The 25,174-nt window shown below is 37.9% G+C and overlaps 1 protein-coding gene across 1 annotated transcript in view; it reads left to right on the top strand.

Moving 5' to 3' along the window:
- Positions 1-25,174, top strand: part of LOC122799448 (aldehyde dehydrogenase family 3 member B1-like) — a 589,363-nt gene that overhangs the window by 297,393 nt on the left and 266,796 nt on the right. The window contains exon 7 of the mRNA XM_044068509.1: positions 14,879-15,265. Within this exon, the coding sequence (XP_043924444.1) occupies positions 14,879-15,265 (387 nt within the window). The remainder of the gene's footprint in view (positions 1-14,878; positions 15,266-25,174) is intronic.

Below are 25,174 nucleotides of genomic sequence, written 5' to 3'. Positions count from 1 at the left end.
CAGGTTTGTAGTGAGCTAGGGATTGGTCTGATTCACTCAAGGTGGGAACAGAGATGGTATGAGATATGGGGTGGTGAAAGCCACGATAGGGCTGGTTTTCGTAGATGGTGAGGAGATATAGCCCAGGCAATATAACTGAGAGGAACATAATTGGTCTCATCTTGATAGCAGTGGTATTTGGCAAGGAATATGGGTGGAGAATTAAGGGAGTTGTTGGCAGGAATGGGTGATGTATGGAGGTGCGGGTTATCAGTGAGAGGTTGTAGGAGAGGGGGAGTGGTTTATTGGGCTTACATTTAGCAGTAGTGGGGGTAGGTGGGATTTGGGGGCAGGGTGGGGTGCGGAGCGAGCCTGAGCGGGCTATACCAAGTTAAAAGGATTTCCAGGGTCTGTGAGTATGCAGGCCTAAGGAATACAACTTTACAGTGTTTTTACTCTGTTCTTTTTAAAGTGAGCTCCAATTTACTCAATTTTACTCAATTCTTTGAAAAGTGAGCTGTGTTGTACTCAGTGCAGTGTTAAACAAAGTTTGTAGCTTAGCCAGGCAATTTCACTGACTGCTGGGAGAAAGCAAGCTTTTAACCTGACTTTTATGCAGATATTTTGTTACTTTTTTAGCAACTTTGAGATGAAGTAAGCAGGGGGAATGTGTTATACAGGCTGTTTGAGCTGTAGAATGCTTTTTTATTACTTATTACAGCAGCTTGGCTAGGGAGTCTAAGACTGTCAAAGTTATCTTTTACTATGGACCCTAGGCTAGCTGTAGACCCAGTTCAGCGAAACAATCTAGTAGCACAACAGTTGCACTTAAGATATAGACCTTGCAGTCCTTTTCCTTATTGAGGGGCAGTGCAGGAATGCTTTTCTTTCAGTTTTCAGGATATTTCTTTTCAGCACAGATTGAGCCGTTTGAGGTAAGGACAGGTGGGGTGGAAAGACCTTGCAGTCCTTTTCCTTAGCGAGGGACAGTGCAGGAATGCTGACCCAGCAGTAAAGTTTTGATATTAATTTGGAAATTTTCTTAGACTGGGCATTTTGTATTTATTTCTGGATCTGGAAACATCCTCTCATCAGCACTTGCCTTGCTAATAGTAAGTAACCAGGGTACAATAATCTGTCTTAGATATAGATAGGAGTATATCAAAGATTAGTTTATATGTTTTCTGTATTTATTTGAGACTGTTCTGCAATGTTGTTTGATAGTATTTCCTGTGATTCTGAACTCTGTAGTCACTGTGTTGAGTTACTGAGTACTGTTTCATTGTATTATTAAATATATGTAAACCTTTTAATTGTGGCTGGTTTGCTTAGAGATATTTAAGCTCTTACATGCATAGGTAGGTACTAGGCTATTGACCCTAGGGCCTGTATAAGCCTCGCCAAAAGGTACCCTGGCTTTCGCACCCAAAAAAATTATTTTTCTGTGCCCCTGTTGAGCAGAGCCACAGAAGTGATCCCCAGGGTGAATTTCCTATCTCCCATCCAATCATCAAGATTTTTCTAGAAGAGTGCTAATGAGGAGCTTTGTTTGATATAGATAGGTAGTTTGTTCCAGAGTATGGGAAGTCTGTGGGACAGGAATCTGTCCCTCCAGCATGTTCCGTTTATTGTGGTGACAAGGTTTAGGTCTCTAGAGTGTGTATTTCGGAGGGATTGTGATTTCTTTAAGTGGAGCATGTCCAACAGCTCTGGGTTTAACATAGCTTTGTATGTTAGGCAGGGATCGCCACTGAGTAGGCGATATGCAACAGAGTAAAGCTGGAGTTATTTGAGACTGTCTGCATAGGGCATTTGTTTGAGGCTGGTAATCCTCTTTGTGAGGTATTTCTGCGGCCTTTCCAGTTGTTGTAGATGTCTTGTGAGTTACATACCAAAAGGGGCATTGTGCTCTATAATGAGTCTAATGGGTGATGAGTAGAGGGAAACGGTGACCTTTTTTCCTGGATGAGAAACCTTTTGTGATGTGTGCCACATAGAAGGATTTCCTGACTACTGTGGCGATGTGATTATCAAAGGAGAGACTACTGTCCACCTGTATCCCAAGGTCTCTTGTCACAATTTCGGTGTTAAGTAGACTGCCGCATATGTGGCAGTTCATGGGTACAGAGTTTTTTCCAAAAGGGATGACAGTGCACTTTTTGGCAGTGAGCTTGAGGCCATGGCTTTGACACCAGGCATCTGTCTGTGAGGCCCTTTTGTAGGATGTCCGCATTGTTGATTATGGCTCCTAGTTTGCAGTCCTCTGCGAACTTCATTAGCCAAAGACCTTCTGTGTTAGCCTGTACTTCAAAGAAGTATATACCAAACAGGAGAGCACCCAGGACTAAACCCTATGGCACTCCACTTGTCACTGGTCTGAAGTTGGATTTGGAGTCTGCTACTTTCACAGTGTGGGTTCTGTCAGTGAGCCAGTTGGCAACCCATCTTGTGACATAGGGATTTATGCCTAGTTTAGTGAGTTTATTTATTTATTTTGTTTTATTGCATTTGTTTAGTGGGAAAGTCCACTGGGCCAAAAAGAGCCCATTTTCAGTGGAGGCCCAGGGAGAGAAGCTCCGACGAGATACAGAAAAAATATAAACATTAATTAGTACAGAAGTAGAAACAGTGTTACAGATAGTAAATATAGTAACATATACAGAATATATACATAACAGCAGGAATCTAGTTTGATTACAGTAATATATACAGAAAATATACATTAAAGCAGAATTCAGTGAATTCAGAGTGGTATAAACAGAGATATATTAATCAGTATTATTGAACCATAATCAACAAGTGAAGATAAAAATAAATATGGAAAAAGTGTCATCAGTCACTAGTAGCAAAAGACATGGGAGTTTAGTAATCATATAAAGAGAGTGAAGAGGTTAGGTTATAGAGTAGGAACATAGACAGGAAGAGTTTAGATGATTTTTCAGTATTTGTTTGAAGGTGGTGGTGCTGCCTGTGTTTCTTATAGAAGGTAGAAGTGAGTTACATATTTTTTTGACGATGAAGGAATAGAGGAGTTGACCAGCAGGTAAGGTGGGCTTATCTACTTTTAGAAGTAGATGATTTTCAGATCTGAGATGCCTCCTGGGATGGTATTTTATCTATAATTCCAGAGTGGGGAATGGTGTTGAAAACTTTGGTGAGGTTTAGATTGGCTGTGTGAACCTCCTTACCCTCATTTACGGCTTTGGTGACCACTTCAAAGAAGTCTGTCAGGTTTAGGAGACGTGATTTGCTTTTACAAACCTGAAGTGGGTGGGGTCCAGAGTTTGGAGATTACCAATGTCATTGTTTATAAGTTCCATGATACATTTCATAGCCTTGCAGACCAGGCTTTTCAGGCTAATGGGGCGGCAGTTCCCGGGGTTCATGGTGGCCCCCACCTTTGTGGAATAGTATAACCGTTGCTGTGCGCCATTCAGTGGGCCCAAAGCCTGAGGTGAGGCTATGATTGAACATGGTACTTAAGTGGTGTTGCCAGTTCATTCTGTAGTTCGTGTAGAACGCAGCCTGGGAAGTTGTCAGGTTCCATGGATGCTGTGTTCTTGGCTTTGGAGAGTTTTTTTTTTTTTTTTTTTTAACCTGTGCAGCCGTGATTACAGGAACTTTGCAATTTTCCAGTATAGAGATGGGCCTTTTAGGGGATGATAGGGGGTAAAGTTAGCACACAACCTATCTGCCAGGATGTTGGCAATCTCATAGGTAAATAGGTTGGTACTAGGCTATCGGCCCTAGGGCCTATACAAGCCTAGCCATAACAATTCCCTGGCTATTTCTTCCCACACTATTTACTTCCCTGGACCCCTGTCTAGCAGGGCGACTGACATTATCCCTGGGGTGAATTTCCTTTCTCCCATCCAATCATCAAGGTTACTTTTGAAGAGGGCCAAAGAGGTGCTGTGCTTGACATGTGCAGGCAGTCTATTCCAGAGTCTGGGGAGTCTCTGGGTTAGGAACCTATCCCTCCAGCATGTTTTGTTCATTGTGATGACAAGGTTTAGATCCCTGAAGTGTGTGTCTCTGAGGGATTGGAATTTCTATAAGTGTAGCATGTCCAACAGCTCTGGGTTTGACATGGCCTTGTATGCTAAGCAGAGACAGCCTCTGAATAGATGATATGCGAAAGAGTATAGCTGGAGTTTTTTAAGGCGGTCAGTGTAGGACATCTGCTTTAGGCCTGTGATTCTTTTAGTGAGGTATTTCTGCAGCCTTTCCAGTTGTTGCAGATGTTGTGAGAGGCACATACCAAATGGGGTATTGTATTCTATAATGGGTCTAATGAGGAATGAGTACAGTGGGAAAATGACCTCCTTTTTTCTGGATGAAAAGCCCTTAGTGATGAGGTGTGCCACATAGAAGGATTTCCTGAGTGTTGTGGCGATGTGGTTATCGAAGGTGAGACCACTGTCCACCTGTGTCCCTAAGTCTCTTATCACACTTTCGGTGTTTAGTGTACTGCCACCTATGTGGTAATTCATGGGGACATGTTTTTTTCCCAAAGTTGGTTCTGTATATTTAGTGCCAATGTGCTATAACTCAAAGCAGATCTGAGCATTGCCATTGAGATTCTTGACATAGCTATAGAATGCTTTGTGGTTATCTTTAGAATCAGTGGTGATTTTGTTTTCATAACTAGCTTTGGAGGATTTTATGAGGGATCTCCACTTCTTACTGAGGCTGACCAGGAGTTCCTCCTATCATGGGATTTTACTCTTTTTTGCAACTGTTTCTTCTGTTGTAGAGTTTGTTTATGGCAGGGGACCAACAGATTGACTTCCTTTTCTTGGAGGATAGCATCTTGGTTCTGTTAGGGATTGCACGATCCATGCACTTGTGTAAGTGCTTATAAAGTGCATTTGTGTAGGATTCAGCAGTCGTACCTCTATGGTCCATCAGCATGGTTGTCGTGAAGTTGGCTTTGGAGAAATTTTTTATGGTGGTTTCCCTAATGGGGGGGGGGATGTGGATATCTAGGGTGATTAGCTTGTTGTTGGATATGAGGAATTTACCTCTGGTATGGAACACCAGTTGCCCATGTTGGTAATTACCAGGTCTAGGATATTGCTGCCCCTGGTGGGGGTGTGGATAAGTTGATCGAAGGCAATGGAATTTATGAATTCCAGAAAACTTTGAGCATAAGAGTTGGTACATGAGTAGTTTTCCCAGTTAATAGTGGGGTAGTTGAAATTGCCCATTATTAGGGTGTTAGGTTGTACCCTAATATTTTCCAGTGTATCAAGAAATGAGGAGTGGGAATCCTGGGGCATGGTGGGGGATTTGTAGCAAGCTACAGTTTGGATTGCGGTCTTGCCCAGAGTTAGTTGCACTTGGATAATCTCTGATGTTTTATGCTGAACTAGCCTTTAGGTGTGGATATCCTTAATGAATATGGACACGCCTCCTTTAGTGTTTCAGTCCAGGTTAGGTGGCCGAAAGGTGTTGTATGAATTATAGCCTGGTAATGCAGGGGTGCTCTCTGGAGCCTTGAACCAGGTCTCTGTCACTGCACAGATGTCAATGTTCTCCATTTTAAGGAGTGCCTCGAGTGAGTGCATTTTGAGGTTTAGGCTTATAGCATTGAGTAGCGTTACCCTCAGATTTTGCTTGCTTGTACCTGCTATGGTGGTAAATTTGTCATTCGAACCTTGCCTAAAAAAGGTGCACTGGGGTGCCAAGAGCCTTAGCCAGTATTTGCAATCCCAAGGGTGACAGGTGCAGGCCATTTCTGGCAAAGTATCATGGCTTGTCGATCATGTCATCCCAGGCAGACAGATACTGGATCCCCTTAGAATGACACCAGAAGCTTAGCCAGTTATTGAAGTCAATCATTTTGTCCTTGTACTGTGGTATCATTCTGGGTGATGGCAGGATGCTACTCGGGGCTAGGGTCATACCTGCTTGGGCTACAAGATCGGAGAGCTCCTCCATGTCTGTCTTCATGTAGTCGAGGGAGGTACGTCTCGGGTCATTCACACACCAACATGGACAATGACAGTCATATTTGTACTTGTGGAGTGACCTGAGTGCGTGCGTTATGTGGCGGATCCTGGCACCTGACAGGCAGCTGACAGTAACTTTCTCCTTGTTTAGCCTGGTGAGTGGAACATCAGTGTGCTTGACTATAGAGTCACCTATGACTAGAGGGTTGGGTACGTTGTTATGCCTTATGGGCTGCGGTTGAGTGGCACACTGAGTTTGTGGGCTGTGTGTCATTTGGGTTGTGTTGGGGGGGTTGTCATTTCAGTTGTGTTGGGGGATGGAGTGCATTTGGTGACACTGTATAGACTATACCTAAATAGCCTTGGCCTTGTTCACACTTACCATTTGGATAATAGTAACATTACACAGTAAGATTGGTCACCCTTTGGGAAGTGTCTTAAAGTAGCTGATAAGGGGTTCTGGTGGCAGTGCTAACTACCTTATGCTCTGGGTAGAAGGGGCATAGTGTGTGTGTGTGTGTGTGTGTGTGTGTGTGTGTGTGTGTGTGCGCATGTGTGCGTGCGTCAGCTACTTGGGCAGGGACACAAAGCACTGGTTGGACAGAGAGAGTGCTGGAAGGACTTGGCTTGTAACCCTGGCTAATGACTCTTAGTCTTATTGGGGATTTGGAGAAAGAGGGAGAAACCAGCCCCAGACTGACTGTGATCTCTGTGTGCTCTTAAGGGAAATTGTACTTTACTCTGTGTGTACTCATATCCTCCCAATGTACATGTTCCTCACTGGTGCTAGTGGTGAGGATTGAGGCTCCTTGATTACTGGGCCAGTGCAAGGGCATCACAGGAAAATGTGTTGAAATTCTTGCTTATGCTTATAAGGGCGTCCGGGCCAGTAGCCTTGTATTGTCGTATGTTTAGCACTTCCTTTCTTTTAATTAGAACTTCCACAGAACTTTAGTGCAGTACAAAAAGAATCCACCTTAAATTAGTTTAAAAAGTCATGTGATTCACAATAATTGGAATCATTTGCATACACCTGTGAATATATACATAAATGTAAATTCATAAATATTTTCAAAGTAAAACCCTATAGAATTACAGTACATAAATAAAACTCACATGATTAAAAGGCATTTAATACTTATACTGTCATTAAGACCTGGCATTCTGTCAACTTGTAAAAAGGTCTGCCAATTGTGTTCTTTCCACCTCTATGTAATTTTCTAAAATTACCGCTAAAAGCACAAGGAGTAACAAAATCCAGTACAAAAAATAAAAACTTCCAAAGGTCAGCACAAGTAATTGAATGCTTAGCAAGGGCACTAGTAACATGTTCTTAATAGCCAAAAGGTTATGCACATTATTAACTTCCTTATAGTTTTCCCTATGTAAAAACAATTGCATGAGTCACAGGTAGCTTGATACTACAAATTTTGACTGACAGGAAAATCTACCTTTAGCACAAAGCTGTAAACTATTGTGCTTTAAAACTACACTTGAACTTTCATTAATGAACCTACACAATTTACATCTGTTGTAATGAAACATACCCCTTTTAGTAACATAATTGGTAGTAGGAATATGTTCAAACAGTTTTTAAGGGCATAATCCTTCTTGTAACAAAATTTAGGGTCTCCTCAAGTACTTCTCTGAGGTCCTTGTTTCCAGAAATTTAGATTCCCACTAGCAGTTCTAATGCCATATGCATCAGATGAAATAGGCAAAGAAAAGCCCATTAACATAGAACTAACCTCAGCTTCAGCACCACCTTGTCCATTCGTATTAGAAGAGTGGGAAAAGCCACTAAGTAAAATAGGAGGAAGTTTAGAAATTCACAGATTTTTAACTTCACTAATAACATTGCCCAAAAAGGGGGAAGTATACCCTCTTTCCATAAACAACACTTTCAAATACAAAACCTCTTTTTCAAAATTATCATCTGAACTAATAAGAAGTCTAATTCTAATAAATTAACCCCTGACAACATTTCCTTATTAAGCCCAGGGTGTTGGCTGCTGGAAGCCAAATAGTATTTAGCAAAAGTGTTTTTTCTAAAAATGTTACTGTGAAACATACAAAGATCTACATTCATAGTAATCTCCACATCCAAAAAATTAACAACTGTTCTCAAACACACTTGGGTAAAATTTAAAAAGGAGGTACTATTGTTAGGATCACAAGTAAAAGTAGATAGTTCTTCAAAACCGCCACGAAGAAAAGATCATCAAGGTACCTCCTACAAAATTCAACTTTTTAAAAAAAAGCATGTCAACAAAGAAATTCTTTTTCCCACCAGCTCATTACCAAATTTGCATAGAAGGGTGCTACTCCTCTTTTTTTGCCTAAAATACTTTTCATTAAAGACAAAAAATGGTTTTCCAACGCAATCTCAACCAAAGTACAGAAGGTGATGATACAAGTGTCATCTAGTTTCACAATGTTAGCCAAATAATTAAAAAAAAATCTAATCCAACATCCATGAATAAAAGGAAGTCACATCCAATGTAAACGTAACATTTTTCACGTCCTGAAAATGAATATTGCAGCAATAGATCTAACAATGCCCAATAATCTCTTAAGATAAAATTTAGTAGATTGCACCAAATGATTGACAAAATCCCCCAAAAAATAGAAATAGATTCTGTTTTGGTTCCACTAGATGAAATAATGGTCCGTAAAGAAGGAAAATTGACATCAACGATAACTTTGTGTTTTGGGGATACCAAAAGATCTCCCCAACTTTCAAAATTCAGCATACAGATAATCATAAAGCTGTGCATCAGTCTGCCCATTATGAAGAAGATCTAGTAGAACATTGTCCAATCAACAAAAACAATTAATTTCATTAACAGAAGTAACTTCATAAAGATCATTGCATGCTAAATCAGCTAAAATACTGTTCACATAATCTACAGAATTCATGACAACTCCATTGCCTGTATGGATTTCATAATACGTAATCCTTGAAAATGTCTAAGCTCTAATAATGCATTCCTCTCTAATGGGGTCATATTATAAAATTTATTGGGCAAAGAGGTGCTCAAAAGATCCCTGATATCCTTCTCACAAGCCTCAGAGAAGACTTGTATGGTGAAAAGATGGGTTAAATATACTTCTCTTGTAAAGCTTGCTATCCTCTCCCTCAATATTAACGTTATGTAAAATAAAGTTCAAATTGAGTTTACGCACATATAATTTAATTTTTATTTACGGTATTTGTCAGGTTAGCCCTACAAGATGGTACACATGAAAATCCTTTCTTCAGAATGGCCAAACGCCTGTCCTGTAAATTGAAGTCTCTAAAATTCAGCACTGAAGACCACACATTAAACTTTTATTCAGATTTGGTCAAATTTACTTTCCTCTGCTTCTCCCCTTGGCCTTCTGTCTGCCCCTTGCACCTCCCCATGTTCTGCCTTGGTTCCCCTGTGTTGGATCCCGAAAAGGGGAAGATGAAAAAGTCTCAGCAGAACTGCCGGCAGCTGTACTTATACTGTCATTAACAGTAGGAGCATTTAGCTCAATGGTATACTACTCTATATCGAAAGGAGGGTTGTCTTCCCTATTTATAGTAGTAGTAGAAGAAAACTGATGGTTGAAATCACATTGTTACCCTCCTCTTCATCTGATTTACTTATAGGATATGCCCTGCCTGTGGCATAAGCATTTGCATCTGCATCTCTTAATAACTTTGTTTCCTTTGAACAATTGTTGTGCTGTGTCTGTCAACTTTAGCTCTGATCGTGTTGTATTCTACAGTACAGTCTAATAAATTTTTTTTTTTTTACATATTACATCGTCCAAACTTTTGACTGACTCTCTTAACAGTTTGAGTTTTTCTTTGTAATCTAACACCTCATGACTTCTAAACCAGTGCTATTAAACAGAGTAACAAGCTTACTATAGACCCCATCATTGTATTGTGTTCCGGGGGAAATTTGAATACTCCCAGACAGAATGAAACTTGCTGCTGTATATTACAGGGAAATTTGAAAATTCGCAGACCAAACGGAACTTGCTGCTGTATAATATAGTGTTCAAGATAGACAATTTCTAACTCTAAACATTTGAGTCTGCAGAGTTGTTTCTGACAACGTTTTAATGGATCTACTTCAGAAGATGAAGCATTCAGAAAACCGAAATAAATGAGATGAAAAGACCGTACATTAAAAAAGCTGAAAGTAATATTTCTAAAGGTGTAAGAATGAAGCACTTACTGCGCATGTCCGAAAAAACTTGGACATAACTAATAGAGATTGTGGAAAAAACATAACAGCTACAGTTGATTTAAGGTAAAAATGTATAGTTTTCAACTTTTCTGAATGAGATTGTGGTGCAGTGAGGATCAGAAAATCTACTCTCTTCTTCACTGTAGTGCAGTCGTGGAGTTGGTATATATAATTAGGGGGTGTAGGGATGCAGTGGGGTTTGCCTCCCCCTGCAAAAACTTTGAAAAGATATATTTTTAATTTAAATCAAATATTTAAATGTAGTACCTCTTGTTTTGTATTGTGCATGATCTCCATTCATAATGTCTGTTGTCGGTTATGAGCAGTAGGTTCTTCATTCTTTCAACTTTTGAAATGTTACATTTTCAGTGTTTTAATTTTAAGTCTTTTCTTCTCATTATTTAGAGTTTTGGTATTCTGTACATTTGATCTACCAAAGTAGATCTGTTGTAATAGACCCAGCATCAGCCGGAACATTGACAAAGTTTCATTAGAAAAATGGTTAATGCTCACCCATGGTAAACTGCCCACATCAAAACAAGATCTTGTTGGATGTATATTCAAAAAATCCTGATACCTTGGATAGACTTGTTTAACAATTGTTGCTCTATGGCTCCCATTAGTTGTTTTATTAGAATCAGACATAAAATTTGTACCATTGATTGTCTTACTTGCATCCAAAATGAACAACGCAAAACTTGGCCATGAACTTCAATGTCCATTAAAACTGCTTGTGCTCTCGCAATAAGACTGGTGGGCAACTGGCTTAGATCCAGGAGGTCAAAGGGCACAGAGTGTATAGACAGATTTACATTTCTATCTGAGCCATCATTGAAAAAAAACAGATGAACTGCTGTTCCCAGCTTCCATTCTGCAAATCAAACAAAGAACACAAACTAGCGACTGTACACAAGTACTTGGAAAAACTTAGAAACACCAAAAAAAAAAAAAGCCAGCAATTCAAACTGCTGCACACTGCTGGCTGAATCAATTGTAATAAAAAGGCTGACAAGATAAAAAGAAGTAGAACACTGCACAAATATAAAGTTTAGTGTTTTCGTTCTTTTAATTGGAACTTCCTTAGACATTTAGTACAGTACAAAAAGAATCCAATTTAAATATGTGTAAAAAGTCATGTGATGCACAGTAATTGAAATAATTTACTGAAAGCAATACACCTGTGAATGTATACATAAATAAATATACATTCATAAATATTTTCAAAATTAAATCTTATATAATTACAGTATAAAAGTAAAAATCACATCTTTAAAAGGCATAATATTTATATTCGCATTAAGACCTGGCATTCTGTCAGCTTGTAAAAAGACCTGCCAATTGAGTACTTTCACATCTAGGTAATCATTAAAATGACCACTAAAAGGACAAGGAGTAACAAAATCCACTACAAAAAAAAACTTCCTAAAAGCAGCACAAATAGGTGAATGCTTAGCAAGGGCATTAGTAACATTTTTGTTCTTAATAGCCCAAAGATGTTCAGATATACATATGCTTAACTTCCTTATAGTTTTCCCTATGTAAAAACAATTGCATGAGTCGCAGGTAGCAAGATATACTACAGACTTTGACAGGAAAATCTACCTATAGCTCAAAGCTGTAAACCAGTGTGCTTTAAAATTACATTTGAACCTTCATTAATGAACCTACACAACTTACATCCATTGCAACAAAACATAACCCCTTTTAATAAACTAATTGGTAGTAGCAATATATTCAAAGAATTTTGTAAGGTCATAATCCTTCTTGTAACAAAATTTCAGGGTCTTCCCAAGTACTTCACTGAGGTCCTTGTTCCCCAAACTAATCTTCAAATTTCCATTAATAATTGCTCTGTTACTGTATGCATCAAATGAAATAGGTAGAGCGAAGCCCATTAACACAGAACTATGTTAGCTTCAGCACCTCCTTGTCCATTCATGTTTCTAGAGGAGGAAATTTAGAACTACTCAGATTTTTAACTTCACTAATAACATTGCGCAAAAAGGGATATATATATATATATATAACATCTTTCCATAAACAACCCTTTCAAATACAAAACTTGTTTTTCAAAATTAACTTCTGAACTAATAAGGTGACTAATTCTAACAAATTGATCCCTGACAATATTTTTCTTCATAAACCTAGGTTGTTGGGTGTTGGAAGCCAAATAATTATTAACCAAAGTGTTTTTTTCTTAAAATGTTACTGTAAAACATACCAAAGTCTACAGTCATAGTAATGTCCATATACAAAAAATTAACAACTGTTCCCAAACACCCTTGGGTAAAATTTAAAAAGGAGGTAAGGTTAAGATCATAAATAAAAGTAGATGATTTTGAAAAACTATCCTCATTGAAAAAAAACTGCAGATGAACTGCTGTTCCTGGCTTTACTTCCACAAATCAAACAAAGTAAACACACCTGCAACTGTAGATAAGTACTTGAAAAACTTAGAACATTATGTAACTAGATGGCACTTTTGTCAGCACCGTATGTACTTTGGTTGAGCTTGTGTTGGAATACTATTTTTTTGTCTTTAATGAAAATGATATTAGGCAAAAAAGAGGAGTAGCGGTCACTGCCAGGATGGCACTGTCCTGTGCAAATCTGGTGGGGAAAAAGAATTTCTTTGTTTACATGCCCTTTTTAAAACAGTTGGATTTTATAGGAGATACATTGATGATCGAATCTTTGCACGGGAAGGTGATTTCAAAGAACTGTCTACTTTTATTTGTGATCTTAACAATAGTACCTCCTTTTATATTTTACCCAAGTGTGTTTGGAAATGGTTGTTAATTTTTTGGATGTGGGGATTACTATGAATGTATATCTTGGTATGTTTCACAGTAACGTTGTTAGAAAAACAACTTTTGTTAGTCATTATTTCGCTTCCAAACAGCCAACACCCTGAGTTTATGAAAAAAAAATGTTGCCAGGGGTCAGTTTACTACAATTGGTTGCCTTATCAGTTCAGATGTTAATTTTGAAAAAGAGGTTTTGAGGCTGTTTATGGAAAGTGGTTATACTTCCCCCTTTTTGGACAATGTTATTAGTGAAGTTAAACATCTGAGAAATTCTAAATTTCCTCCTATTTTACTTGGTGGCTTTTCCCACTCTAGTAATACAAATGGACAAGATGGTGGTGAAGTTGACATTAGTTCTATGTTAATGGGCTTTCCTCTGTCTAGTTCATCTGATGCATATGGTAATATAGCAATTGTTAGTGGGAACTGGAAGAATATTTTGAGGAATAAGAACCTCAGTGAAGTATTTCAGGAGACCCAGAAATTTTGTTATAAGGATGATGACCTGAAAAAATTTAACACATTCTTACTACCAATTATGTTAATAAAAGGGGTATGTTTTGTTGCAATGGATGCAAGTTGTGTAGGTTCATTAATGCAGGTTCAACTGTAGTTTTAAAGCACAATGTTTTACAGCTTTTGGCTAAAGGTAGATTTTCCTGTCAGTCAAAATTTGTAGCATCAAGCTACATGTGACTCATGCAATTGTTTTTATATAGGGAAAACTATAAGGAAGTTAAGTATGCACATGTCTGAACATCATTTGGCTATTAAGAACAAAAATGTTACTTATGCCCTTGTTTAAGCATTCACTTGTTTGTGCTGACTTTAGGAATTTTTTTTTTGTAGTGGATTTTGTTACTCCTTGTTCTTTTAGTGGTAAGTTCAAAAATTACCTAGAGGTGAAAGGCCTCAATTGGCCGATCTTTTTACAAGCTGACAGATTTTTACTTTTGTACTGTAATTGTACAGACTTTAATTTTGAAAATATTTATGAATTTATATTTATGTATATGTTCATGACTGCATTGCTTTAAGTAAATTATTTCAATTGTGTATCACATGACTTTTTAAAAGTATTTAATGTTGATTCTTTTTGTACTGCACTAAAGTTCTGAGGAAGTTCTAATTTAAAGAACAAAAGTACAAAATGTTATATTTGTGCAGTGCTCCAGTTCATTTTATCTTGTTGGTATTTTTATTACAATTGATTCAGCCAACGGTGTGCAGCAGTTTGATTTCCAGCCTTTTTTTTGTGTGTGTTTCTAAGTTTTTCAAGTACTTGTCTATAGTCTCTGGTTTGTGTTCTGTACTCCAATAGCTTAGGCTACTGCAACAGTTATCTATTAGAACATCAACTGTTATGGTAAGTTTATACAACTATAGTTTTGAAGGGGTCCAGAGGAAAACCAATAAAAAGGTTTGTGTTATGGAGTAGAAAGGGTGTGACCAGAAAGTAGAGGACCCAAAGATGCTCTTATTAGAAGCTCCAAAAGCTGAGAAGTATAATATAAATGCAAACCTTCTAGAGTTATGAAAAGGTCACACTCGGCAGGATGGATGGGAAGGAGGGGCACAGCCATCAGATTGTAGAGATCGGCTATTTCCTGCATCTTTGAATGTACAACTTTACAATGACTGTTTTGGACCGTTTGTATAAACTTCTGGAATAGCAGGGAAAAGCCACAATAGTATTCCAGTGTGTGAGATAGGTGCAGAGGAAGGCAAGGGAGAGAAGGAAGGAAGATGGAAGGTTTACTGCACTTAAAAGGCAGATTAGCTAGTGTTATTGCATCCTTCTGCCCTCAACAAATATAATGTTTCAAAGCAAGCTGAAGTCTGCATAATGGCAGGTTGTCAGATTTATGGTAGTTTCAAGAAAATATGTAAAAATCTTTCTTTTTCTTCTTAGGAGATGCCACTACTGGAAAGTTAGTTATGCAAGCTGCTACCAAGTTCTTAACACCTGTCACATTGGTGTTAGCTGGAAAGAATCCTTGCTATATAGACAGAAATTGTGACATTTATATGGCGGCCCGAAGAATCGCTTGGGCTCGCTTTGTGAATGCTGGTCAAAACCTCCTTGCACCTGATTATGTCTTGTGCCATGCAGACGTACATGACAAGCTACTCAAAGAACTTTATACCTGTGTGACAGAATTCTATGGAGAAGCTCCTGAAAAATCGCCTGATTTTGGTCGATTAGTTAGCATTGAGCACTATCAAAAGTTAAAGGAACTTCTTGGTTGTGGAAAGTTGTTTATTGGTGGAAAGTCTGATGAAGGCATCAAGTATATAGGTAAGATGCTCTTTAATTTAATATAAACATGATCTGAAAAACAGTGCATATTTGTTTGAATTAAAGCTTAGAAGTGGATAAAGACCTCCAATGGCAGTAATTTAATTATTTCCAGGTAATGTAAGACCCTTGCATCTTCTTCATGGATAGAACTACTTTGGAGGTATTATCAGCACATCGCTTGATAACTTTTTATCAGTGCTGAGTAATATATTTGTTCATGAGCCTTGAATGAACCTGTCTCTCAACTACCCTCATGTTAAGGGGCTGTTTAGTAGACAGTGTGAATGGAAATGCATGTTATTTAGCATTTATCTGAAATATAGTTTCCAACTTTGAATTGTTAGCAAAAAGTAAAATGAGTACTTTTAATTGGTCTACTTCAGAAGACTGAAAAACCAAAAGACTGAATCCCAAATCAAAATACTGAATGATGGAATTTGCCCCTTCTCCACTGTTGTGCGATCTTGGAGTTTGTATATATAGTTACAGGGGTGTGGGAGGCACAGCCCCCCAAATGAGGGGTGCAGGGCAGCTTGCCCTCTGCATTAAAAATGTGTTCAGTATTTTGAATGTTTCTAGTTTTCAAAAGAAAAATATAGAACATTATAATCAGAATTATGATTCTAAACAGATTTTAATGGACAAAATTCATAAAAACTATGTTGCCTTCTTTTTTTCATTACTCCAGGATGCCATACCATGGTGATTACCATCATAGAAAACCTATTTAAATCCTTATATCACAACACAGAACATTGACTTTTTTAACACTAATTTAGGTTACTTTCAAGCTAGTACACTTACATGATTCAGTTTCCAGACACTGAATGGACTTTCTTTTTGAAAACATTATTAGTTGGCAAAATGTAAACTGTTCTTAATTCACAAATGCAATGAATCTATCAGGCTGTACTGATATGCCATCTTCCAGATGTGGCCGTCACAAAAATCAAATTAAAAGCCCTTTAATCCATTTCCGTCCTCCTTGTAAGTAATATAACAGACTGTTAATAAAGGTAATTTCTGATTCAACATGCTGATTATGGTTTCACAAGCTTTGATTGATGTACATTAGCATGGTTCTACTATATATCCCAGTTTCAAGAGAGTTCTGTGTTTCACCTTTGCTCATGCAGTTTTGACTTCTGTAGCACTGCAGTTATTATCTTAACTTTTATAACATCATAAATGAGGCTGGAAAACTTAATTTGGTACAATCATACTTTTAAAAGTTAAGAATATTTTTTTTTCAAACAGCTAATCTGAAGATCCGGAGCCTTTTATTCTGTTAAGGCTAAGATTATTTGACCACTTGTTCACTCATTCCTTCAAAGTATATGATACTGTAATCCCCATTTATGTACCAGTTGTTGCCCAATGAACATTACTTCTGTTTGTTAAGGACTTTCTAAAAAAAACTTTATTGAAGCTTGGCAAAACAGCTTATCTCGTATCCTTGTGAACTACATATAGATTTTTCACTTAAGGTGCACAAGTTTTGATAAATTTCATACTTAGGATATCTGCTATCATTTTTCATTCATCCCTTATCTGATGGATCTTGGATCCTAGATGGGAGAACATCTTGAAAGGCCTACAACACTAGGAGTACTGATCTCATTTCCAGGACATTGCTATGCATCCTGGCTTCTACCAGATTCTTGGATCCAAACTCCATAGCCTCTCTCTTTATCAATAATGTTCCGCCTGGTGACTTCCAAGATAGCTGCACATTGAGTAACACCTTAATTGTAGCTCTCCCATTGTGAAAGCCGAAACTTAGGAGAGAAAGCCAGTAGATTTATATTTCTGAGTAAATTTCAGTTACTGCCTAGATGCCAGGTAAAAAGAAATACAGAGGATCTGAAAGAAAATCCGCTACAAAAGGTGAGGAAAAAACACTGACTGGGAAAGGTGCTGCAGTTCCGTAAAAAGCAGTGCAAGCTCTAGACATGACTTCCAGTAAACTCTAGACATGACTTCCAGTAAGCTCTAGACATGACTTCCAGTAAACTAGAGGAAAGTATAGAACAACTGCACGTGGAGCTGATTAAAATAAATAAAATACTGATGGAGTATATCAACTCAAACAACAAAAGACTGGAAACAATGGAAGAAGCTTTAAACAGATATTCAGATGAGGTGATAACACTGCAAAAATCAGAGTCTGAAATGAAGAAAAAGCTAGCTGAATACAAGACTGCTCAAGAAGAAGTGTTTCAAAAAATAATAGAATTAGAGGACAGAGCACATAGGAAAACCGGAGATATGCTGCTGTACCAAAGAAGCTGATAGGAACAGACTGTGTTAGTTTTGTGAAAGCACAAAAAAGCAACTGGATCGGTATTTCACAGCAGGAGTTAACTGAAAGGGAACATCTTGTGTGTGCTTCAAACCTGGTTATGAGAAAGCAAACCTATACTTTTATTAGTAAGGATGTAATCCTACTAGCAGAAGAAATTGATTCTGACAAAACTGTGGCAGAATGACAAAGTACTAAAAGTGGGAGACAGCAGAGTATTTGTGGAGAATGGTTGCTCATTGTATACCAGGCAGAAGAGAAATGTACTCCACTATTCAGGGAATATCGACAAGCAGGCATGAGATTCAAACTGCTGTACTGAGCTATCTTCAAGATATTCTACTCTGGAGGGACAAAATAATTTTTTGATGAGATACATGCTAAGGAGGTAATGCAAAAGTTTTTCCAACAAAACGTGAGCTGTGAAACAAGGAGATTCTGCTTCATGTTCTTTTGGTAATAAAGATCACAAGAGACTGTACCAGTGAAACCTTTTCCAATGTTTCAATGGACAATGCTTGGGGGGGGGGGGGCACAACAGTTGACTAGAATGTATTGTAACAAGAGTTTATTCAACAAGAGTGTAGTGTGGAACCAAACTATTAGAAAATTGGTAAGTCCAAAATGTTGTGCAACAAACATAAAAACAAGAAAATTAGTGAGTTCAGGGTGTTTGTGCCATTTAAAATTAAGTCATTTGTGGAATTAGGCAAATGTGTTGTTGTCATTCTTGATATATATATATATATATATATATATATATATATATATAGATTAGATATATATATATATATATATATATATAGATATGTGTATGGGTCTACTTTACATGATCGACATTTCAAAATGTCGAAGACCATATGGCCGAGACCATATGATTGACATTTGAAATATCAGACATGTAAAGAACAAAGAAAAAGACAGGAAACACTCACCTTAACACTGCTAGCAGGGGGGCAAGCCCTCCTGCACCCCCCCGTGGGGGGCTTAGCCACCCACACCCCCCGTATCTTAAATATACCAACTCCAAGATCACACTGCAGTGCAAGAATGGAAATATTTCCATTCTGCACTGTATGGAAATGCCGTTTCCTCATGGTTGGTATTTCAAAAATCGATCATATGGTCTTCCAACATTTTGAAATGTCGACCATGTCAAGGGGACCCATACACACACACACACACACACACACTCTCACACATGCACACACACACACATATAAAAAAACATGTTCGGGTTTTTCATGTTTTTACATGACTTTTCTATGATAGGATAATTAGGTATAGACAGAGCCAATGGAGTGTATTTGGAGGGGATGGACTTGATCATTAGCAGCTATTTGCAAATGTTTCTCTGCAATACGCAGTGCTGCTTAAAGCATAAGCAGTATGCTCAGGGTTCCTGCACTTCCTTCCTCGTGTAAAGTTTTGCATTTTTGCCTTTCATCTGTGACTTCTAGTACCTTAAGAGGTACAAGCTGTTAAATAGTGATCTATTTAAAATTAAAACACCTTGCTGAAATCTGCATGTGCTTTCAGTAGTTACACTACCACAAGCGGTGTGCACATGCGCAGTGCAATGGAAGATGACCGCTACTTCTTACTGGCATATTAAAAAAAATTAAAAAAAACATATTTACCATGGGGCATGGAATTACCACGAGCAGGTACTGCGTGCATTAGCTAATAAGGAAACGAGCCTGTCCATGGCTTAGCGACTACTTTCATGTGATATCTAATTTCCTGAACATTGTGTATGAAAAAAAGTAACAAGTTAGAACATGTATTAAACCGATCTCATGTTCTGCAATTGCTTGTTTGTGACCTGTCATCTTGTGCTGTCTGTTTTACATTACCATTGTAAAGGTTGTGTGTGTGTGTGTGTGTGTGTGTGTGTGTGTGTGTGTGTGTGTGTGTGTGTGTGTGTGTGTGTGTGTGTGTGTGTGTGTTAGATGACACACTAAAAGGTTATGCATTTCCCTTGTACTTTTGATCTTTTGATGTTGGACAATTATGAACATTAGGACTCATCTTAACTTAGCACTCCAGTTTTCCAAAGGATTTTATCACGTCTGCCCTGAGTGTGCACCCCCCAGTAATAGAACTATCCTTAAGGGTTGCACCATTTGTGGGGAAGGGGAGAAAAGTGAGGTGAGCCCTAACCTTCAGTATCACCCTTATTTACAGCTATTTATTATATTCCTACCTGTGCATTAACGTGGAGTAAGAAACTACCAATTTATGGATAAGGAGTCGCAATCATTTCCTTTCAAAGCACTACACTGCTTACTAATTTATGTACTTAATGGGGCATGGAGTCAGTTTCATATGAGGGTAAGGGGTCTCCATAACATATTGCACCGAATTATAGAAAGCCACACAGTTATTTTACTGATAAAACACATTTCAGAGTAAAAGCTTTTTCCAGAATCAGACTGCTACACTGCACCAAATCTAATGGAATGCAGACAATGAATGTACTTACTCAACATTTAATGACAAAAAGTACAATGACATCATTTCTACAGCTAGCAAAATACCGCTTGTCATAGCTGTTATATCATCAAGATGAGGTCTGGTATTGAAAAAATACTAACCATGCCCATCTCCATGCAACAAAAAAGCAGGCATACTGCAATGCTAATGAACTAGTGATTCAAAGTTTAATTCATTTTGCCTAACGAGCTACTAGAATGCAGTAAAATGTTGGTTACCCTTTAAAATAGAGTTGGCAATTCTGTGTATGCACTCTGCAAATGTATTTATATTTTCAGTGTTCATGAAATCCAATGATGAAGACATTGGTATGTACTATACTTCAATCTCTCAGAGCAAGAAATCTGGACAAACTGACAAAGACCCAAACATAGGGACAGATTTTAAATATTGCTCCTGGAAACTACTTAGTTGCTAGAATAATAGGTTTTGCTTTATTATGTATTTTCTGAGGGATATGAAGTCATTGAAATTCAAATGTCTTGTCCTTGGCAGGGTGGGGTTACATAATTATGTATGCAAATGTTATGTTAATCGGCATACAGATTTGTACCTTTTTTTCATGGGCCTTTGGCCAGATTTTTTATGTTTTCAGGTTGAGAGGTATGTTCAGGATGGCTATTCAGTGGAATGCCAGGGACAGTGGAAAAGAGGAGCACTTAAGTGCAAGAGGAGATGCAATAGTGAGAGAAGAAGGTAAACAAATTGATAATGGTAGATTTGTAGGACTAAGAGGCTGCTAGCAGGGGAGGAGGATTACACTGGCATGTATTTATTTTCCACCTAAAAGAGCTAACTATAATGGAGTTAAAGATAATTCTGAGAGAAATAATCAGTTTTCAGTGAGGAGTATTGCCTATAATTGAGGACTGGAGTTTGGGTTGCAGCAGTAAAGATGTGTCTGGGGGCCCAGAAGGGAAAATATAACAAAGGAGAATAGATTTTTGAAGACATTTATGGAAATATTTGGCATGGAAGCTAGGAATTCAGAGTGAATTTACATATTCCCAAGATACAAAAACTGGGTTAGGCTAGACAGAGTTTATATTTCACAGGAACGTGTGCATTTAATTGAAGGTCCTGATATGCACCCAAGAACGATTTCAGATCATGCAATAATGACCAAAATAAAAACACAGGGTAATGAAATAAAAATGAGACACTGGCACATTCTCACCTATCTGTTAAGGAGAGGAATTTAATGAATGAGTAGTGGAAGTTATTCAGGAGCTATTAGAGAAGATGGAAATTTCTTCTGAAAATATAACTAGGGAGTGGGATAAAATTCAAGTGGTGTTTAAAAATAGGGTAGAAATAGAAGAAAGGGAAATGGTTAAGAAGTAACAAGAATTATTTAGAGGGACTGACAGGTGTATTGCAAAATGGCGGGGATCTCAAAGATCAAGAGGAGGAGCAACTGCAGAATGCTAAATAGAAAATAAGGGATCGCCTTGATAATGTGTATGAGTTTAGAAAGATTGCTGTTAAGCAACTGTTTTTGATTAGTCTAGAGCGCAAAACCTTTTAGCACAACTCAGGCAACAAAAAGTAGAAAGGGCGGTCATCCAGCTTAGGGAGTAACAATGAAAATAAGACTTACTGTAAAAGTCTGTATAATGTAGAGAAATATGGAAATTAAGAAATTGTACAAATGAAAAATGTTTATGGAAGAATTAAATATGCCAAGGTTATAGTTAGATGAGGCTCAGTTACTAATGGTTAGGATAGGAGGAGGAGATGAGATAAAAATGGTGATTTATAACAATCTACAGGAAAGTCCCCAGGAATAGATGCTATTCCTGTAGAAGTTTGGAAGCTATGGGGGGAAAAACTGATAAAAGATCTGGAAGGTTTTGTTTAACAGTATTTTAAGAGGAGAAGTACCAACATCCTGTAAGAAAGGGTCTATGTCATATTAGCAAACGCTTAACTTAGCGAATGCTATATAATCGACCCAAATATGTTGAAACAGCAAAATGCCGAACACACGGAACAGCAAAAAAAAAAAAAAAAAAAAAAAAAAAATGGGGGGGGGGGGGGTTCTATAGTCCTTTAGCTGTTTTTCTATCATAAATGCTAATGCTAATGTCAGACTCCAAACCAGTTACAAGTGGCGTCCCACAAGGCTCAGTCCTGGGACCTCTCTTGTTTGGTATATATTTCTCGGAGGTACAGGCCAACACGGAAGGACTGTGGCTGACCAAGTTCGCAGATGACTGCAAACTGTGTGCCATAATCGACTCTCCAGCCGACACAAGCATCCTCCAAAAGGGCCTCATAGAAACAGACAACTGGTGCCAGAGCCATGGCCTCAAGCTAAATGCCAAAAAGTGTATAGTCATCCCCTTTGGCAAAAACAAAGTGCCCACAAATTACCACATAGGTGGTAATCCATTAAGTACAGAAGAAGTCATTAGGGACCTGGGGACCCAAGTTGATAGCAATCTCTCATTTGACAACCACGTGGCCAAAGTGGTTAGAAAACATTTTATATAGCCCACCTAATCATGAAGGGATTCACATCTAGATTAGGGGAGGTCATCGTGCCTCTTTACTCATCCCTCATCAGGCCCATAATCGAGTACAATGCCCCTTTTGGGATGTACCTTACCAAACACCTGCAGCAACTGGAAAGACCCCAAAAGTACCTCACCAAGAGGATCAAAGGGCTCAAACAGATGCCATATGCTGCCCGGTTAAAGAAACTCCAGCTCTACTCAGTGGCATACCGACTGCTCAGAGGTGACCTGTGCCTGACGTATAAGGCCATGTCCAACCCGGAATTAAGGGACATGCTGCACCTCAAAAAATCCAAATCCCATCGAGCTACACGCTCGAGAGACTTGAACCTCAGCACTGAAATAAATAGGACATGCTGGAGGGACAGATTCATAACCCAGTGGCTCCCTTCACTATGGAATAAAATCCCAGTCCAGGTTAGGCAGAGTCCCTCATTGACTCTCTTCAAGAGGAATCTTGATGAGTGGATGGGAGATCATAGGTTTACCCCGGGTATCACTTCTGTGTCACTGTTAGACAGAGGCACAGTATACTAACCTCGAAAAAGGGCATAGCAAAATTAATTTAAAATGGGTGGCGAAAGCAAAACATACTCTGGCTAGGCTTATAAATGCCCTAGGGCAGATACCCTAGTATGAACCTATGAACCATGTAACACCTGTTGTGTCTGACAAGTGAACTATAACTGAAGTTGTAATATTTTGTTTGTTCTTTTTTTATTTTTATGTGGAGCTTTTCTCCCCGGGCCTCTACTGAAAATGGGCATGTATCCAGTTAGACTAGCCCGGTCAACAAATGTAAAATAAAATAAAAATAAATAAATATGTCGAAACAGCAAAATGCCAAACACACGGAACAGCAATTTTTTTTTCCCCAGGGGAAAAAATCGCTGCTCTGTTTAAAAAAAAAAAAAAAAATACCAAACACAAAAATACCAGCTCCAAGATCGCACCACAGTGGAGGAAATGACAAAGTCCCAAAGATGGCGCACTGACTTTTTTTTTTTCCTGGGGGAAAATAATTGCTATTCCATGCTTTCGGGATTTCACTATTTTGAATAAAGAGGTCCTATTAAACAGCATTCGCTGATTTAATAGGAACCTGTAAGAAAGCAATGGTAGCTGTAATATTTAGAGAGGGCTAAAGATCTATCAGATCCAGCTTCATACAGGCAGACCCATTTAAATACTAAACCATGATTATAAAGTGTGTATCTATAATGGCTTAAAGAATGGCAAAAGAGATACCAAAACTGATAGACATGGATCAGTGTGGTTTTGTGGAGGGGTGGCAAACATTCGACAACATTAAGAGAACATTGATGATCCAGAGGGAAGCAGAATGCAAGAAAATACCACTGTTGTTGGTAGGTCTTGATGCAGATAAAGCATTTGACAGAGTAAGCTAGGTCTTTGGGTAGGGCAATGGAAGCATTTGCATTCCCTGATAAAACTACAAGGTTAATTAGAAGGATATAGGAGGGATCGGAGGCAAGGGTGGGTTCCTCTCTGGTAATTTCTGCATGAGCAGAGGAACCAGGCAGGAATGTCCTCTTTCCCCTTTATTTGCATTATATTTAGAACCATTTACCAAGAAAATAAGGCACTTAGAAATTCAGGGATATAATTAGTATGGTAGTCGAGAAAAGCTGGCTGCATTTGCAAATGATATTATTTTATAACTGGTAAAACCAGAAAAGGCTATTACAGTGTTGTGGAACATTTTGAGACTATTTCATATCTTTTCAGGTTACAAAATTAATAAAGCAAAGGCAATAGTGATAAATTATGTAAAGCACAAACTGGTTCAGCAATATCCATATTTATGGGGGCATGATAAAATGAAGTATTTAGGAGTATGGATTAAAAATTATTCCAGTGGGGCAGCTAAGAATATGTGGGAAGATAACAAAATAAATGAAAAATTGGAAGCTTTCTTATATGGTTATGAATAGTAAGATATAAGCAGTTAAAATGTTTTTATTCCCTTTGATCTGATACACAGGTCAGGCATATTTTTATCAACCAGAGGAGAAGTTGTGGATAGCAATTAATAAAGAGCTCAAGGATTTTATCTGGGAGGGGAAGACTGCAAGAGTCAAGTGGGATGAGTTGATTCTTCTAATAGAACAAGGCATATTGGGATTACCTGATTTGAAGGGGTATTTCAGAGCTGTGAGGAATGAGTCAACTGCAGTAAACCACGAGGAACTCAAAAAAAAAAAAAAAAAAAAAAAAAAAAAAAAAAAAAAAAAAAACACTTTATTTAGGTTTAATAGAATAAAGCTTTTGGGATACACCCTTCTTCAGTATTCAATACCAATTTTTAAAAAACATACATCATTTTATACCTTAAAAGCACAATACACATGACACAGCCAACCAATAAAAACATACAAGAAGTTGCTGCTTAAAGAAATATGTAAAAAAAAAAAATTCATAATAAGATGTCATTTAAAATAATAGAATATTTAATATAAGCACAATCATAAAAATGCTTTTAAACTTGCTGTATTTTATATATATATATATATATATATATATATATATATATATGTGTGTGTGTGTGTGTAACTTAATAAAATATTA

The sequence above is a fragment of the Protopterus annectens genome, chromosome 4.part0 (genome assembly GCF_019279795.1).
Source record: "Protopterus annectens isolate FY-2018-M chromosome 4.part0, PAN1.0, whole genome shotgun sequence".
Taxonomy (NCBI): Eukaryota; Metazoa; Chordata; order Ceratodontiformes; family Protopteridae; genus Protopterus; species Protopterus annectens.
This window is presented reverse-complemented; position numbering and strand designations above follow the sequence as displayed.